We start from the raw sequence: 19,595 nt of genomic DNA, 5'->3' as shown, positions 1-19,595 counted from the left end.
CCGCACCGTAGTAAGTACGTCCGCCCAATGTTATAGTAGCATAATAAGAAACTTTGGGTATTCATGTGGAGGAGTCATGTACGTTAGGATGTTACAGTAACGATGGGCGTATGAGAGTTGGAATTGGAAAAATTTAAGATGGTGGGATATAGTTAAAGGAAAGAGGTGAGTGGGCTAATAGTTAGGTAAAGGTAAAGAGAGATCATCCAAAAACGTGTTAGGTCTATCATAGACTATATAGTGTGTATGTTTCGTGCCGTGTCTTGTCTATATGTCTTTTTGCTATCTCACACCAATTAATATGCCACTCCATGCCTAATCACTACTCATAGAATAGAAGTGGTGTTAGTTGAAACGTTTATTAGTTTGCAAATCGTTTGTATTGGAGTGGGGTTTTATGGTTATTAATCATTGTTGCTAACCCATCCAACCCATATACATCAATAGAGTTTATAGGACTTTACGAGGAAAATTTGACACTCTTTGGATACGAATCTCTAGTAGTAATCGTAATCACTCCTATAGTAATATAAGGCAAACAAACAAACAAACAAAATGGCTTCCAGCACGGTGTAGTGTAGCTAAGAAGAATCCAAAGGATCATCAGGATTATGATCAATATATCATTTCTCTTGAATCTTCAAACTGATTCTTGAAGACGTGTCATATCACGTTACATTTATTTCAACCACATCCTTCATTCCAACTACTAGTACTACAAGTAATTTCACTAGTTCAAAACTTCAAATATGTGCTCAAGATCAAGTATAGCTCTATAGGTAAAAAGAACTAAAAGATAGAGATGGTGTACATTAATTAGAATCTCCTTTTAGCATGATGATAAAAGCTTAGCTAGTATATATATTTTCTGTCATAAGTAATTTAACTATCCTGGTATGTTGCTACACCATTTGAAAACTGAGGAGAAATTGCACCCTATACACAAAACTTTTTTTGCTAATTAGGTTAATACCCTAAATCTTATATAATGGTACTTTGATTGCTAGACACCAAAGTTTACTGTTATAATTTACTGTTATAGGCAGATTGTTAATATCCACGTTCTTTTTGTATTATAAGCAAATTGACTCAAAAACATAAACGTGCTTGGTGCCTACAGTTATCTAATTAATTTAGTCCCAAAGCACTCTATAGGTAAAGAACTAAAGAAGATGACATGGTGTACGTTAATTAGAATCTCCTTTTAGCCTGATGATAAAAGCTTAGCTAGTATATATATTTTCTGTCATGAGTAATTCAACTATACTGGTACGTTGATACCATCTGACAACTGAGAAAACATAAACGTGCTTGGCGCCTACAATTAGTCTAATTAATTTAGTTCCCAAAGCACTTTAAGAACCTAATAAACAATTTTTAAAGCCCACTTTCCTCCAAACTTGACGACTTGCGGAAACTGTTAACACTGGTTAATATTTAAATGCAAACAATCACGTGACTAACATTAAGTTGCATATATATATACACAAGACCCATTGTGCATTTACAAAATAAAACAACCATAAATACCATCAATCGCCAGCCGAGAAATGACGTCATCATCACCGTCTCCGAGAGCCTCTATGCTTCTGTACTGGCACGAGAACCAGTACGACGACCGTAACTTCCAGATTCACGGCCAGACAGTTTTCTTCGTCGTGGCTCTGTTCTCCGTCGTCCTCTTCTTCGCGTTACTCACTCTCTACATCCACAGGAGCTGCCTCGCTCGCGATCCCACCGACTTCCACGCGCCGTCTCCTCCGTTTACGCTGTACGTCAGCGGAGGTCTTGACCCGGCGGAGATTCGGAGTTTGCCGGTGGTGCTCTGCCGGAGAGAAGCTGAGGAGGAACAGAGGGAGTGTTGTATATGCCTCGGTGGTTTAGAAGAAGGGGAGAAGATGAAAGTGCTTCCTCTGTGTCGCCACTGTTACCACTGCGAATGTGTGGACCGGTGGCTTATGACCGAGTCGAGTTGTCCGCTGTGCCGAGTCTCGATCAGAGTCGACTCGTCCGTGTCGTTGCCAGTGCATGGGAATGAAACGACGACGTGTTGAGTGATAGTGATTTTAAGATATTTGTGGTTTTGTTTTTGTCATGGGGTTGAGTAAAGATATTTTAGAAACAGACAGACAGGAATAGCAATGGTTATAGTTTATTTGGAAAACAAAAGATTATTATGTAAATGTCTATTCAAGTGATTGTGAAGTTTTTATCACTTCTTCTGCAGATATTTTTTTAATTTGTATGATTAAGATCTTTGTTGTGTAGATATTTTAAAAGTTGACAAAGTAATATAATATACCCAAGAGGTCTGGCAACAAACAATGATCTAAAATACGCTATACGCGGGTCGGAAGGTGAACTACCTTATAGTGTTTAACTAGATATGCGGATGTTTATGTGGGGTATATACTGTAAATTTTTCAAAAAAAAAAAGAATATTTAGTAATTAAATTGGCATATCTATATTTTTACTTATGAATATATACTAAGATGACTTTATTTTTGTAAAAAAAAAACAGATGTGAAACAAAGAGTTACATTATACGTGTAAATATGTTGAACAAAATAAATGAACAATAAAATACAACTACTTCAACAAAATAAAAATCATGCAAGCCTTCATAAGTTCATATAAAATATGAATCCACGCATACTTTTAGAGTAATTTGAATATTTGACTTTCGTCAAGCATGTCCATTATAATCAGTCTCTTCATTAATACTAATCATAATATCTAAAACCACAGAACTTAGGTTCCCTCCTTAAACTTTAAATTTACCCCACCTTCTATAACCAATCAAATTGACACATAGATTTTAATTAAAAAATATTAAATTAAACAAAAAATAGTTACAAAAAATAAAAACGCTAATTTTAACGACGCTAATGCTTCCAGCTAAACCCTAAACCCTAAATCTTAAATTCTAAACCCTATACCCTAAACCCTAATCCTAGACCCTAAACCCAAATTATATACTCTAAACCCAAAAACTAGACTATAAATCTAAACTCTACACCCTAAACCTAAACCGTAAACCTTAAACTCTAATCCTAGACTCTAAACCCTAATCTTAGACCCTAAACCCAAATTATATACCTTAAACCCAAAAATAGACTATAAACCTAAACCTTATACCCTAAACCAAGTCTTAGACTCTAAACTCAAACCGTAAACCCTAACCCAAACCCTATAGTATCTAAGTTTGGGGTTTGAGTTTAGGGTTTACCATTTGGGTTTTAGGTCTAGGATTTGAGTTTAGGGTATAGGTTTTGGGTTTAGGATTTACCGTTTAGACTTTTAGTTAATATTTTGGGTTTAGGATATATAATTTAGGTTTAAGGTTTACGGTTTGAGTTTAGGGTATAAGACTTGGGTTTATGGTATAGAGTTTAGGTTTATAGTCTAGTTTTTGGGTTCAGGATATATAATTTGGGTTTAAGATCTAGGATTAAGGTTTAGGGTATAGGGTTTGGGTTTAGGGGTTTGGATTTATGTTTAGAATTTAGGGTATATGGTTTAGAATTTAAGATTTAGGGTTTAGGGTTTAGCTGGAAGCGTTAGCGTCGTTAAAATTAACGTTTTTATTTTTTGTAACTAAATTTAATATTTTTTAATTAATAATCTATGTGTCACTTGATCATAAAGGTGAGTTTAATTTAAAAATTCACCCACGGTGATAAAAAAAAAAAAAAATTAAAAGTTCTTCCTAGGGGGTGAATTAAGTTCTGTCCTATCTAAAATAGACTATACCGTATAAATAAACAGAACCACCAAATTCGGTACGTCATGCACCCGTGCAGCGTATATATGGCGTTTAGATGGCCGCATGGTGCGTATTTTAGAACAGTGGCAACAAGTTACAATCTTCAAAAGGCTTTATTAATGGGATTTAATTGGGCTTAAAACAAGGATCGATCGGCCCTAAAGACGCAGTAAGTGCCAGATGAAATTAAACATATATGCATTAAGACGCTCGTACGTTAGATTCGGCTGAGAGACCTTTACGATGATTGCTTATCAGATGCTGAAAATGGGAATATAAAGCCGAGTAGTAGATTAGTGGTCACATCTAGCTAGAGATTGGGGTGAGAGCCTGAGCCATATAAAATCGAATTGTTGACTGCTTTTTTGAACTAATTTGGTTCAATCTTTTTTGTTGATCAAAGGCACACCAACAAGAGAAATCAAGTCGAAACAAACAAAAAATTCATAAAACTCAAATGTATAAAATGTAGTAAAATAGCCTTCAACCAAAAATGACTCTTCTAAAGACCCCAAAGAATATTATTACAAACGGAAGTGTAACGAGATTATTATCCACACCTATAAAATCAGAGAAACAAGGAAACATTCCGTACGAGTAACGGTCACAGTTCTGTAGTAGACGCAGACGAATACCACTGTGGTAGAGATGAATTTTTGTTTTCGATAGTCTTAGTAGCCGCCCATCGGTGGCATTCCATATGGTGGCATTGGAGGCATTCCAGGCATTCCTCCCATCTGTGGTGGCGGACCGTAACCGCCTCCCATCCCTGGACCTCCTCCCATTCCTGGCATCGGTGGGGCAGGTAGAGCCAGTGGCAATAGTTGGGCGTACATGTTCTGTTTTCATAAAAAAAAATCAAGACGAAAGTGTGATTTTCTATTTATATTTTTAGCACTTTTGGGATATGGTGTATGTGTGGCTGTGAAAAGTAGTACCTGTTGGGACATGACATCCTTCTCTTCCTGCTCTTTGGCTTTCACTTCTTTCTGTGCCTCTAGCTTGTCCTTGATTAGTTCGTCCACTTTGCCAGAGTACTCTCGGATAAACTGCCATAAAAGAAAAGGGAGAAAGAGAGTGATTATATATAGCGTTTACATGGTTCCTACGTCGTTTTGAGTAATTTGGAGGATAAGTCACCTGGAGGAGATACGGGAAGGCAAAGTCAAGCATATTGTTGATCCAAGCATGTTCCAGAGCAACATCTGGTCGGATTAAGTCATAACAGACAAAGAGACATGTAGCAAAGCATTCCTTCTTCCCCTGTAATAATAAATAAATAAAAGGATTTTTTTTCTTAATTTCATCTTATGTTTTACAGCATACCGGATAGCTAGAGAATAAATAAATGGCTTTTCATGATATCGTGCTTGAAACACATTTATATATACCTGTTCAATGAAGTAAACCAGAAGTTGTTCTGCAAGGTCATGGTCGCCGGATTGTGAAGCAGTTTCCATACAGTCCTTGTACATATTATCTTTCTTCGACAACGCAATTGATTGCTTCCATCTACCAGCTTTCTTGTAGATATACGCAGCCACACGTCTCATCTCCACAAGCTCGTGTTTCTCAATCTGTTCGTACCATTCACGTGAAGATTCATGAGCCCATAAGCAAAGATATAAGACGTTAACTCGACAGACAGATTTAAACTCTTACCTTCTGAGCGAGGCCTATCTGGTCAAAGCTGTCATGCAAATCAATAGACTCACGCAACCTATCGTAGTCTTCTTCTTCTACGTATATCTCATTCAGAGCTTCATTTACAGCAGAAACATTGTTGCTCTGAACTGCAACCATGTAGGGCTTGATAAGGCGCAACTGACCAGCCTTGAGATCAGGAAGAAAAATATCATCAGAAATCAATCATTATTAAGCCACTGCTGATAAGCTTTAAGAGGCAAAAAGAAAATCAAGGGTCAGCCTCGAACCTTGCGCATGATATCCACCACACGTGTGTGATCTAACCGCAGAGCAAGCACATTGAGAAGATCGTTGATTATATCAGGGTGCTCTTGCAAGTAGAAGTGAACGGCCTTGTAGTAAAGCTCGACATTTGCAACCTTGGCGACAATGTCTTTGAATTGCATGTGCTCCCATGCTTCAGGAGAATGGTTCATGACAGTAGTTGCAGCATTATCAAACTCATCGTATTGAATGTAAAGATAGGTAAGTTCCTGCCAATGCTGTTGCTCATCACAGGCTCGTATAAGCTTGGGAATATTGAGACGAGTCGAGAACAACTTGATGTGTTCCATAAGCTTCTCATAACGATATCTGGCGTACAGTACACCCAACTCGGTGAAGATCCCCATGTGAGCCCGTTCCAGACCAAGTCCACTCTCCATAAGTGAGATTAATTCATTGAAGCATCCTCTGTTCTGGTAGTACTCGCTGACTTCTTCCAGGTCATCCACCTGTTAAAGGACAAAAAATATTAACCCGTGGGATAATAATATCATGCACAACTGAAGAAAACTTCCATCAAGATCAGGTCTTTGTTCACCTGTATGATGATGTTAAGTCCACATATTTGAGCCAACCGGAATTCTTCTGCATCAACACAAGCAAAGCAGACTTCCTTCCATGTCTTTGCACTGTTCGCTTTCCTCGCAGCATCAACAGCACCTTGGAACTGCTGCAACTTCACAAGTGTGACGGCTAACTTGCCCCAGTTCGATATGAACGCATAGATTATTTTTGCAGCCTCATACAAAGCTTCATCATAAAGGCGATCGCCCACTTGTTGTAGGTTAGCAACGTTCGGCATCAGAATAAACTCCTCTATCTCACCCAACCTTTCAATCTTTGCATAAGCATATATGAGTTCACTATCAACCTTGGGTTCCTTCACCTTCTGTCTAACCATAAGAAGGTATTTGACCAAGTCATCATAGACATTAGCATCTTCAGTAGCACGTATGACCTCCAAGAAATGAGTGGCATCATCAGCTCGAATAAAAGACTCAATTGCATCACTGACTAGCCCATCCCTGAGTTGAGCTTTGGCGACTTGGCTCCAAACAGAATCTTCTTCGACCCGGAAAGCAAACTCAACAGCACGCTCAATGCTTCTGACGTTGTCCAGCAATACATTGACAGCCTGAACATTTAAGTTAAACTTCTTAAAAATTGCAAACGCTTCTTCATACAATTGGGCATCAACCGCCACATCTCCAACAGCCGGACCATCAAAGTTATCCAGCCTGTTAATGTAATCCATAACTCTAGACGGATCTGCCTTGATAGCTGTCAGTATAAGCAGATTTTGCAGATTGAAGTTTCCGCTGAAGGCAGAATTTTGAAGCACAATCTTTTCAAGAAGCTCGATAAGCTCGTGTGGCAGATCAGCAGTCATGAATGCTTTAACAGCTGCAGAAACTTGCTCTGGGCTCTTGCTTTCAGGTAAAGCAGTAGACACAACTTGGTCAATAAGTTGTCTTCTATACTCATTTTCTTCCAAAAGAACCTTATCCCAGAGGTCACCATCCATCCTCTCCACTACATACCTGCAGTTGAAAAGCCGTGCATAAGCTAACTACAGACGAACCACTGTTGAATAAGTAAGAAGTTTGGTTAGTAGTAATCAAATACCTGGCTTGTAACTTGAACAAAGAGTTCTTGTTGGTGACATTGATGAGCTCCTCATCACATTGTCCTCTTCTGTATGCCACAACAGCCAGGGTGGGATCACGTTTTTCACAGTACTTACCCACAACCTTAGAGTCGTAGTAAGGGTTGGTGGTCAGGAAATGCTCAGGGTTGTTATTACTGTCTATGATAATTTTACCCAAGGCATTATGGACATGCACATCTTGGCTTCCCTCACTAACTAGATGCTCCAAGAACTGAGTGAGGAGACGGAGTCGATTTCTGAAAAGACATACATATTAGCTTAAAAAACAGATAAACCAAGATGACTAAAGAGATTGACACCTTTTCTCGCATTCGTCGACAAGGGGCTCAACAGGAAGCAATGAACGAACAGAAAGAATGAGGCCTTTTATGAAATCTTCTGGGCATTCGTCATCAAGCAACTGCCCCACAACCAGGGGAGCATTCCCAGGGTTCACCTGCGGAAAGAATCACATTATGATTATTTAATGCCTAAAATGCAAAACTCCCACACATGACATATTAATTAACAGTAATCTCAAGAAACTCCATACCTTCTGCACGTAACCTTCGATGTAACGAAGCATGTTGTTTGTGTACAGGTAATGAGTAAGATCAGGCACAAAGCCAAAACGGTCGCAGACATTTATCAAAGGTCTGGCATCAGGAAGCTTAGCATCCATCAAAAAGTTCTTCGTCTTTTCAGCATCATAAAAGTTAGACTCTCTAGTTACACGCTCAACTTCCTTAATTTGACCCGTCTTGGCAGCTGCTTCAATGTACTTGAAGTGAATTTCAGGATCCTCACTATCGCACAGAAAGAAAACATTATCATCAGAATACAAACACAAGGATTTTGCTTATAAACATGAATGATAGTATCTGATAAATCACCTCATACTCAAATATGAACCTAGGAAAAAGTAGAGCCCTTCATAAGACTTGAACTGCTCAAAGAGTTTAATGCATGAATCAACACCAAGTTGCTCGCAGTACTCCTTGCAAGCCTGCAATGATATGGCTACGTCAGTGTCATATTAAAGAATACAACTTCATATAATACAATAGCACATCACTTACCTGAACTATTATCTGAAGGTTGCCTCTCAGGTTGACCAGCAAAAGATCCTTCATGCACTCCATAGCCCACTCGCTAGAAAGAGTGCCAAAAAACTCGACAAGAGCCTGCATTTTGAGCAGAGATATGTTCAACAACTCGACCATTCAGGAGTTTAGCAACCAAATATTAGTTCAGAGGTATTACCTGGGGCTCAATAGCATGTGTGTTCACAATTACACGTTTAATATCAGGTAACTCCGAGTAATGCTGCACAAAGCAAAGGGAAAAGAAGTTAGGGATAAAAACATAATACATCTATTAGGCCAGCCAAAAAAAAAAGTAAACATCGAGCAACAACCTTTAAAGATTGGATATAAAGTCCAGCCTTTTCACAAAGCTGAGCAACACGAGGCCGGTCATAGTGGCTAAACATCCCATTTGCTAAAATTGCATCAGCCACATTGGGAAAGGTTACCAAATTGATCTCCAGAACCTAAGTTGACAGTGGAATAAAGCTCTGAGAAAGGAATATGAATAGGAAAACCACAGCCAGATACAACGTGGCAACTCTTTTCAACCTTAGTTTGCAGAAAAGCATGCTCAGGTAAATTTGGCTTCAGAACATCCAGAAGGAAAGCAGTCGCTTCACGGATCAGGTTTCTCTGTATATGCACAAGTAAATTAATACATGATAATTCTCTTGTAATGAGCTATATATATTGTTGTATACACTATCTAAACATATTTACCGACCTGAAGGAAAAGATCAGTGATGGTATTGTAGTCAACTGGACAGCCTCCTTCCATTTGGGACATCATTAAAGCAAAATTTACTGCTCCCTGCACAATAAACAACATCAGGTTAAAAAGTAATCAATCGAAGTTACTTCTTCATGACTCTTCTTGTGCGTCCGCAGAAAGCATCCAGTAAACCTGTTTTTCAAGGGTTAATTGCAAGTTTAAAAATGCACCATACTAACCTGGGGATCCGTACGGAGTATGGTTTGCAAAAGAAACATGTAATCAGGTGTATACCCAACCTAAATTCACAATATAAAACAATAGTACATTATTAGCACAATTAACTTCTGGGTAACCATTACATGGGAGCGGAAAACTTTTAAACTTATAGCTTACCTGCTTTGAGTAAATCAGTATTTTGTCAAACTCCCTTCGCTCTGCAAAAGCTGCTACAACTTTCGGAGTAGCTCGGGCTTTAATGTATATTTTCAGAGCAAGGTCATTATCTACAGTCTGGAACAGTGAAGATTATCGTTACAAGTTGCTAATGGAGACAATAAAGGACAATAATAAATTTTATGATTACCTTGACAAGGTCTCCAAGTTCTTCACTGCATTCTAACTTATCCTCTGCCAACCAGTTTTCCAAGAGGTTCTTCTTGTTTTGATTCACAACAAGACGAGATAGTTCCAAAGACTCATATGAATTGAGCTTCCCTCTAGTCAAAAGGGTCCCAAAATACTGTAACAATGGAGGAGTTTGCCCTGCTTGTACTGGAACACTCTGCAAAATTGAATAGTGGAATGTTATAGTTTTAGATTGGTGCTACCTACATCTAATAGCAGATACATGTCCGCAGAGGATTACTTGCTCAAATATGGACAAAATACCTGGAATTTAGCCACCGTATCAGGTGTCCGTAGAATCCCCTGAGGAGATTCAGCAGCAAGCTCAGCAGCCTCCTTGTACTTCGTTTGAGCAAATAACTCTTGGAACCGCTGGACGACCTGCAACATTGAAACTGAATATGAGAAATCTAACACCAACGAATGACTCTCTTTAGTTACTTCAGCAACAGCAGATCAACGCATCTGAGCCAAGGTAAACATCACATACCAGATTTTCTGCACCAGGGAGGTTTCCTCTTTTAGCCAGATTGACAGCAAGTTCCAAATTGTTCAACTGTTATACAAAATCATAGAGTTGTTAACATGTTATGAAGAAATAGATAAATTGTATCGAGAAAACACTGGAAAAGGGTAAACATACTTGACCGCTGATAAAAGGTATTATCGTAGCCTCATTTACTGTAGCCAGGAGAACTTGTCCTCGCCTATTAATGGCATAGAAACCCCCAACTGAAGAAGCTTCAGAAGTCAAGAAAATTGGGTCTGGGCTTATCCTATTTCTGTAGATGGCAGAAGCCGTCTCTAAATCGTATACGAACAACAGGCCAAGCTTGGTGATGACGTATACCAAGTAAAATTTGTGAGAGACCTGTCCGAAAAGGAGAGAAAATGGTGTCATAAAACATTCACCGGAAACTCACTGAAGTTACTGAACTTCTAATGCAACTACAAACCTGCATGGCTACAGGAAAATCATCAGCAAAATCTGGGGGGAAGAAGAGATCTGCCTGCTTCTTTGAAAATGATGGTTTTCCTGCAAAAAAATTTGCCCAATGTTAATGATCAGACAACAAAAAAAAACGTAACCAAATAGGCTAATAACCATTAAAATATAGAGCAGCTGAGGAAGCTAACCTGGTTGAGCGCCAAGCTCAATGACATGCAATTTTGATGTTATCTGTCCAGCATTAAAGCTCTTGCTTGCAAAGGATATAAGAATAGAAGGATTCTCATTCCCAGGGACCTATCGTTAATAATGTTGCTTGTTATACTACAATTCAAGATCAGACCACGGAATGAAAACACAAAAGAACCGGATAGTTTACCTTAAACTGGGCAAATGAAGCAGCATGTGCTTCAAGGGCCTGACTCCGCTGTTGATCAACAGAGAAAAGCTGCATATTCCCTTTTACCAATTGTGGTTTCTACAGAAAATAATAATGAAAAGCCCCAGTCAAGAATATATACAATGCCGGCCATTACAATGTCAGCATCCAACCTAATATGTGTCGTAGTAAACCTACCTCAGGAGAGCCAGGGGCAATTCCAATCAACACCAACCACTTCTCATTAGGAGAGCACTTATAGTTAATAATTTGATTGTTTGCCAAATTGGCTGTCCTATCAAACATCTTAACTGGCTCAGAATCACCTGGAAATATCGGAGCAAAATGAGAAACAACAGATACATGATATGAAGAAGATGACAGTAAGTTAAAGATACAAAACCTTCAATCGACCAATGATACACGGAAGTTTGTGTAACCAGCCCCAACATCTTTGGTGTAATCCATTTCCAAAAAGAAACCTATATAACATGGGTGGTTAATATCCAAAAGTAAATTTTAGATCTGTAACATCCGAGTCTGACAAAGTGTACAGCATGAAAGATAATCGACTAACAAAGAGTTTGTTTCAATGCTCACCTGCTCAGGCATCTGATGTGATTTCAACTTTGCTTTTGCTTCGATGTTAAATATCTGCAGATGGTCCTGAGTAGTTCCTGGCACTTGAGCTAAAAACAAATTAAGGAAAAAAGTGAGAAACAAAGGAAGAAATAAGTAATAGCTAATGTAACGAAACCACTACAGGCCTAATTTGAACAATAGCACATCTCAGAAAACATAGAACTCTATACGGAAGTCTCCATTAAACATACTATCGTACGAAAGTCCGGAACAAGAGCGTAGGACCGAAAATATATCTGCTTTAATATTATAATAGGTTTTCTATCAAATGATGCATCACAAACTTATGATCACATGGGTTTATAATTTTATCCAATATTACTGAGAGCAAAAAATTAAAATAAACCAAAAGCTAACAATGCGTAGGAGTTATCAATGATAATCCCAAGAAAAAACTTCAAAAGGAAGCTATTCTAGGTACAAGGTTTAGTAGTGGAACGAAACGGTCAAAGTACCTTTCAAGGCAAGGATCCTCGAGTTTGGGTTCATAAGAGCAGAATCAGCAGTAATAGGTCTCCTTAGAGGCTGCATCGGCATATTCATATCAATAATCACAACGCTGTTCTGAGGCGCCGTCTCTCGTACACATATGTACTTGTCAGACTCCATAGTAACATTCGTAAACGTGATGAATTGCTGATTGATCCCAATGCTCGGAAGCTGTTAAAAAATATCAAAACAAAGCGTACTTAGTTACTAGATCCGAGTGACTGGGACTACACAAAAAACTTAAAATCCAGGATCGATACATTGACATAACACAGATCTGAGCTCGATACACTAGCAATCAATCCGAGATGATCGATCGGAGATTCAAAACAGTAATCAGAGATTGCAACTATAGAAACATGTTAATCGTCCAAAATCCAGCTCGATTCCAGCATATGTTACTAAAAATGGAGGCGGAGACTCACCGTTAGGACCTCCTTCATCGTGATGGGGGCGTTAGCTGCCGCCATGTTTGACCTCAGATCGCGGCGAGATAATCCGGGGTCAGAATCAGATCCAAGGCCGGGACGGGACCGTCAACGGCCAGGAGAGAGAGTACCTGGAGAAGATTTGAAATCGATGTCAGATCTGAGAGGTAAGTGAGCGATAAAGGTGAGAGAGAGACGCACCTTTTTTCTTTCTTAAGGGAGTGAGAAATGACAAACAGCGATCCAATCGAACTCACTCGTCGAATATAAGGGGCGAACAAAAGGAGACGACGTGCTTTTAACCGGGTCGGATCGGGTCGAACTTGATCCGAGTCAACCCATGGGTCGGGTTCTGAGAATATTATGCGTATATATGTACGTGGAAAAGTAAAATAAAGTCAAAAGTCGATCGAAAAGCATATCAGTAACTCAGGCTATGGCCCAATTATATAGACGAATAAAAAACAAAGGCCCATTAAGAAGCCCATAGAACTTTCCGCGGGTCTTTTGAAGGGAGAAATCACAAAAATCATAGTGAACCCTAGTTTCCGATCATGCAGTTTAATCTTCTGAGACACGTCTTTACCACGCAGTTAACTCGCCAAGGCAGATCCGTTGTGTCTAGCCGCAACTTCTCTTCATACCGTAGAATCAATGGTAACGTTATCTGATTCTCGGACAGTGGAAGTTTTCGATATGTATCTGTACTAGAGTTTGTGATTGTTCTTTTTAATAGAATAGCACACCCGAAGTTTGCCATACGAATAAGAAGAAGATCTGTCCCACCGACGATTTGGAGACGAGTGATAAGTTTAACTTGTTTTGGACATCGTTTGCCAAAGGCTATTGTGTTTTCATTTTTTGGGGTAATATTGTTGTCTGATTATCCTTATAATTTTGAGATTATCAATCAATAATTTTTTTAGTTACAGGTAGTAAAACATCGTGATTGTTTTTGTTTCATATCTCAGGAATTGTCCAGATATGTGAATACCGGAGAACAGTGGAAAGAGATTTGTATGAACGTCGTGGCTTGGTATGGAATTTTATTTTCTTAAACCTTTGGGAATTAAAATGGAACTATGGAGTTGGAAAACCCAAAAACTAAACGAGAATCTACGTCTGTTTGCTCTCTTACTTTATGATTTCAGGTAAAAAAGACAACCATACGTGATATTCTTCGTTGGTTTGGTCTTTGATGCTGTGAACAATAAATATTTTGTGGTTGTGATTGCTTTGATGCGGTGTTTAGTGTAGAAGATGGACCTCTTTATTCATTTGTGCTTAGTAAATGATGCTGGCATCCTCTATATGGTTGTCACTTATCATGTTGCTTTATGTTTACTTTCTATGCTGTGAACAAAACAGATAAAACCATAATCATAATCTATGGTTGTCACTTATGGTATATTTCGTTGTTTTTCTTCATTTTATATTTTGGAAATCGCACAGAGATAAGTGTTGAGTGATGATTTTTTCAAATTCATTTAACAAAGTTTTTGTAAACATCCAACCGCTGATTTCTTACTCAAGGCTGATGTGGTCTGGAAAACCAAATTCGAATAGAACAATCAATATAATACATATCTATCTATACTAATAAAGTAGAGATATCTGCTTTCTCAGTTCACCACGTCAGCAAGGAGCGTGGGGGGGGGTTTGGACACATGGAAACTTAAAAATAACTCTTTTCTTTATGTTCGTTTGTGGCTTTGTACAAACCCAACCTTTCATATTTTCTTTCTCTAGCCGACTGCAAAATTAGATCGTCACCAGTTACAAATCAAAGACAACGCCCACTTCTTCCACTATCTTATCATTTACTCTCCTCTTCAAGTTAGTAATCGATCAATATTCTCATTTCTATATATCTTCTGCCTCTTCAAAATTTCTATAAGAGTAGTTGAGGGATTCGATTGTTGAGATCCTGAAGAACCTAAAAGGATTTTTTTGACTACGACGGCACTAATCCAAAGGCATCAATATAATACATATCTATGATATATTCTCGTTATCATGATAAATAATAGAAAAACCATACAAATCTAGCCACCGATCGTGATAGCTAATTTAACTTTAAAGTTTGTGGGCACTATTTGTATTAATAAATATTATATGTTTAGATATTTGTTCGTAGATATGACAATCATGGACTGTGGATCTGGCAAGGACAGTCAAGGGACGGTATTAGGTCAGGATTTTCTAGGCCCGCTAATTTGCAGGTCTCGCAGGACGGGTTGTCGCCAGACTGCAAGACTGGTTTTTTTTAGGATGGGGTCTAATCGGGCTATGTGGGATTACAAGGAACCACATTTTTTGTCTTCTTCATTTTTTGTTTTATATGAAAAAATGAGAGAAAAAGTGAGAAGAAGGTGATTCGTGTGACTTCCGCTCGAAAAAATGAAAGGAGCTCTGGCGATGATGATTCGAGCTCCGGCAATGACGATTCGAGTTCTGGTGGTGTTTTAATTTGGTGTTCTTTTTTATTTACTTTGGATTGGCAGCTTTGATTTGGTGTTTAGTTTCATTTAATTTTTGGAATCATCAAACTAAAACATTGGTTATAAACTTATGAATTATAAGTTAATGAAAAATATCTTCTGCAATTATTTTTAATTGGTATGTTAATATGTTTGGAGTGTGACAAAATTAAGTACAACTATTGTTTTGAATAACAAATAAACAAATCAATGACTGATGAATCATGTCTAGTTCAATCGAAGACCTGAATCGTGTCCTAAAATGGCCTAAAATGTCTTGGAGTGGCCTGAAACGTAGGCCTAGGACTTATGAGATCCGAATTCGATCCGAGATCCGCTCCCGATCCGCTCCTAATCCGCTCCGAAAATAGGATATCCGGGGTGTCCGGATCCGAATCCGGATAGTAAAATCTTGGATCCGTGCAAACCGAATCCGGATCCAGATATCTTAATTTTTAGGTCCGGATATCCGGGTCCGGATATCCGTATCCGGATCCATATTTTAAAAATACATTAAATTTTTAAATTTTATTAATATTTATATTTGATATATTAATATTTATACATGAATTAATCTTATAATATTATATTTTAGTTTTTACAATATTATAAACATATATAAATATATTTATAAATATATTTATATATGTTTATAATATTGTAAAAACTAAAATATAATATTATAAGATTAATTCATGTATAAATATTAATATATCAAATATAAATATTAATAAAATTTAAAAATTTAATGTATTTTTAAAATATGGATCCGGATACGGATATCCGGACCCGGATATCCGGACCTAAAAATTAAGATATCCGGATCCGGATTCGGTTTGCACGGATCCAAGATTTTACTATCCGGATTCGAATCCGGACACCCCGGATATCCTATTTTCGGAGCGGATTAGGAGCGGATCGGGAGCGGATCTCGGATCGAATTCGGATCTCATAAGTCCTAGGCCTACGTTTCAGGCCACTCCAAGACATTTTAGGCCATTTTAGGACACGATTCAGGTCTTCGATTGAACTAGACATGATTCATCAGTCATTGATTTGTTTATTTGTTATTCAAAACAATAGTTGTACTTAATTTTGTCACACTCCAAACATATTAACATACCAATTAAAAATAATTGCAGAAGATATTTTTCATTAACTTATAATTCATAAGTTTATAACCAATGTTTTAGTTTGATGATTCCAAAAATTAAATGAAACTAAACACCAAATCAAAGCTGCCAATCCAAAGTAAATAAAAAAGAACACCAAATTAAAACACCACCAGAACTCGAATCGTCATTGCCGGAGCTCGAATCATCATCGCCAGAGCTCCTTTCATTTTTTCGAGCGGAAGTCACACGAATCACCTTCTTCTCACTTTTTCTCTCATTTTTTCATATAAAACAAAAAATGAAGAAGACAAAAAATGTGGTTCCTTGTAATCCCACATAGCCCGATTAGACCCCATCCTAAAAAAAACCAGTCTTGCAGTCTGGCGACAACCCGTCCTGCGAGACCTGCAAATTAGCGGGCCTAGAAAATCCTGACCTAATACCGTCCCTTGACTGTCCTTGCCAGATCCACAGTCCATGATTGTCATATCTACGAACAAATATCTAAACATATAATATTTATTAATACAAATAGTGCCCACAAACTTTAAAGTTAAATTAGCTATCACGATCGGTGGCTAGATTTGTATGGTTTTTCTATTATTTATCATGATAACGAGAATATATCATAGATATGTATTATATTGATGCCTTTGGATTAGTGCCGTCGTAGTCAAAAAAATCCTTTTAGGTTCTTCAGGATCTCAACAATCGAATCCCTCAACTACTCTTATAGAAATTTTGAAGAGGCAGAAGATATATAGAAATGAGAATATTGATCGATTACTAACTTGAAGAGGAGAGTAAATGATAAGATAGTGGAAGAAGTGGGCGTTGTCTTTGATTTGTAACTGGTGACGATCTAATTTTGCAGTCGGCTAGAGAAAGAAAATATGAAAGGTTGGGTTTGTACAAAGCCACAAACGAACATAAAGAAAAGAGTTATTTTTAAGTTTCCATGTGTCCAAACCCCCCCCCACGCTCCTTGCTGACGTGGTGAACTGAGAAAGCAGATATCTCTACTTTATTAGTATAGATAGATATGTATTATATTGATTGTTCTATTCGAATTTGGTTTTCCAGACCACATCAGCCTTGAGTAAGAAATCAGCGGTTGGATGTTTACAAAAACTTTGTTAAATGAATTTGAAAAAATCATCACTCAACACTTATCTCTGTGCGATTTCCAAAATATAAAATGAAGAAAAACAACGAAATATACCATAAGTGACAACCATAGATTATGATTATGGTTTTATCTGTTTTGTTCACAGCATAGAAAGTAAACATAAAGCAACATGATAAGTGACAACCATATAGAGGATGCCAGCATCATTTACTAAGCACAAATGAATAAAGAGGTCCATCTTCTACACTAAACACCGCATCAAAGCAATCACAACCACAAAATATTTATTGTTCACAGCATCAAAGACCAAACCAACGAAGAATATCACGTATGGTTGTCTTTTTTACCTGAAATCATAAAGTAAGAGAGCAAACAGACGTAGATTCTCGTTTAGTTTTTGGGTTTTCCAACTCCATAGTTCCATTTTAATTCCCAAAGGTTTAAGAAAATAAAATTCCATACCAAGCCACGACGTTCATACAAATCTCTTTCCACTGTTCTCCGGTATTCACATATCTGGACAATTCCTGAGATATGAAACAAAAACAATCACGATGTTTTACTACCTGTAACTAAAAAAATTATTGATTGATAATCTCAAAATTATAAGGATAATCAGACAACAATATTACCCCAAAAAATGAAAACACAATAGCCTTTGGCAAACGATGTCCAAAACAAGTTAAACTTATCACTCGTCTCCAAATCGTCGGTGGGACAGATCTTCTTCTTATTCGTATGGCAAACTTCGGGTGTGCTATTCTATTAAAAAGAACAATCACAAACTCTAGTACAGATACATATCGAAAACTTCCACTGTCCGAGAATCAGATAACGTTACCATTGATTCTACGGTATGAAGAGAAGTTGCGGCTAGACACAACGGATCTGCCTTGGCGAGTTAACTGCGTGGTAAAGACGTGTCTCAGAAGATTAAACTGCATGATCGGAAACTAGGGTTCACTATGATTTTTGTGATTTCTCCCTTCAAAAGACCCGCGGAAAGTTCTATGGGCTTCTTAATGGGCCTTTGTTTTTTATTCGTCTATATAATTGGGCCATAGCCTGAGTTACTGATATGCTTTTCGATCGACTTTTGACTTTATTTTACTTTTCCACGTACATATATACGCATAATATTCTCAGAACCCGACCCATGGGTTGACTCGGATCAAGTTCGACCCGATCCGACCCGGTTAAAAGCACGTCGTCTCCTTTTGTTCGCCCCTTATATTCGACGAGTGAGTTCGATTGGATCGCTGTTTGTCATTTCTCACTCCCTTAAGAAAGAAAAAAGGTGCGTCTCTCTCTCACCTTTATCGCTCACTTACCTCTCAGATCTGACATCGATTTCAAATCTTCTCCAGGTACTCTCTCTCCTGGCCGTTGACGGTCCCGTCCCGGCCTTGGATCTGATTCTGACCCCGGATTATCTCGCCGCGATCTGAGGTCAAACATGGCGGCAGCTAACGCCCCCATCACGATGAAGGAGGTCCTAACGGTGAGTCTCCGCCTCCATTTTTAGTAACATATGCTGGAATCGAGCTGGATTTTGGACGATTAACATGTTTCTATAGTTGCAATCTCTGATTACTGTTTTGAATCTCCGATCGATCATCTCGGATTGATTGCTAGTGTATCGAGCTCAGATCTGTGTTATGTCAATGTATCGATCCTGGATTTTAAGTTTTTTGTGTAGTCCCAGTCACTCGGATCTAGTAACTAAGTACGCTTTGTTTTGATATTTTTTAACAGCTTCCGAGCATTGGGATCAATCAGCAATTCATCACGTTTACGAATGTTACTATGGAGTCTGACAAGTACATATGTGTACGAGAGACGGCGCCTCAGAACAGCGTTGTGATTATTGATATGAATATGCCGATGCAGCCTCTAAGGAGACCTATTACTGCTGATTCTGCTCTTATGAACCCAAACTCGAGGATCCTTGCCTTGAAAGGTACTTTGACCGTTTCGTTCCACTACTAAACCTTGTACCTAGAATAGCTTCCTTTTGAAGTTTTTTCTTGGGATTATCATTGATAACTCCTACGCATTGTTAGCTTTTGGTTTATTTTAATTTTTTGCTCTCAGTAATATTGGATAAAATTATAAACCCATGTGATCATAAGTTTGTGATGCATCATTTGATAGAAAACCTATTATAATAT

General features: G+C 38.0%; 3 protein-coding genes across 3 annotated transcripts; 2 read left to right on the top strand and 1 right to left on the bottom strand.

Moving 5' to 3' along the window:
- The first annotated feature begins 1,490 nt into the window (after window positions 1-1,490).
- On the top strand, window positions 1,491-2,306 carry LOC106293439 (RING-H2 finger protein ATL66). The gene has a single exon (XM_013729115.1). The coding sequence runs from the start codon at window positions 1,551-1,553 to the stop codon at window positions 2,052-2,054; it is 504 nt and encodes a 167-aa protein (XP_013584569.1). The 5' UTR covers window positions 1,491-1,550; the 3' UTR covers window positions 2,055-2,306.
- Window positions 2,307-4,188: 1,882 nt separating this feature from the next.
- On the bottom strand, window positions 4,189-13,027 carry LOC106294532 (clathrin heavy chain 1). The gene is made up of 31 exons (XM_013730105.1): window positions 12,902-13,027; window positions 12,698-12,831; window positions 12,239-12,443; window positions 11,742-11,830; window positions 11,545-11,623; window positions 11,340-11,467; window positions 11,142-11,240; window positions 10,951-11,059; window positions 10,770-10,849; window positions 10,457-10,684; window positions 10,304-10,369; window positions 10,078-10,194; window positions 9,773-9,970; window positions 9,583-9,699; window positions 9,426-9,485; window positions 9,199-9,285; window positions 9,024-9,107; window positions 8,804-8,938; window positions 8,650-8,712; window positions 8,466-8,570; window positions 8,280-8,392; window positions 7,940-8,192; window positions 7,707-7,843; window positions 7,365-7,643; window positions 6,277-7,279; window positions 5,702-6,187; window positions 5,430-5,600; window positions 5,159-5,344; window positions 4,908-5,030; window positions 4,706-4,816; window positions 4,189-4,606 (listed from the first exon to the last, which is right to left on the bottom strand). Exons 2-31 carry the CDS (start codon window positions 12,740-12,742, stop codon window positions 4,439-4,441), a joined length of 5,124 nt encoding a protein of 1,707 aa, XP_013585559.1. The 5' UTR covers window positions 12,743-12,831; window positions 12,902-13,027; the 3' UTR covers window positions 4,189-4,438.
- A 5,568-nt stretch (window positions 13,028-18,595) lies between these two features.
- Window positions 18,596-19,428, top strand: LOC106293587 (clathrin heavy chain 2-like). The gene is made up of 3 exons (XM_013729268.1): window positions 18,596-18,721; window positions 18,792-18,925; window positions 19,180-19,428. The coding sequence occupies exons 2-3, from the start codon at window positions 18,881-18,883 to the stop codon at window positions 19,411-19,413; spliced, it is 279 nt and encodes a 92-aa protein (XP_013584722.1). The 5' UTR covers window positions 18,596-18,721; window positions 18,792-18,880; the 3' UTR covers window positions 19,414-19,428.
- The last annotated feature ends 167 nt before the right edge of the window (window positions 19,429-19,595 follow it).

This window comes from Brassica oleracea, chromosome C5, assembly GCF_000695525.1.
Source record: "Brassica oleracea var. oleracea cultivar TO1000 chromosome C5, BOL, whole genome shotgun sequence".
NCBI classification, from domain to species: Eukaryota; Viridiplantae; Streptophyta; class Magnoliopsida; order Brassicales; family Brassicaceae; genus Brassica; species Brassica oleracea.
The sequence above is the reverse complement of the archived record's forward strand: the minus strand, read 5'-3'. Positions and strand labels throughout refer to the sequence as shown.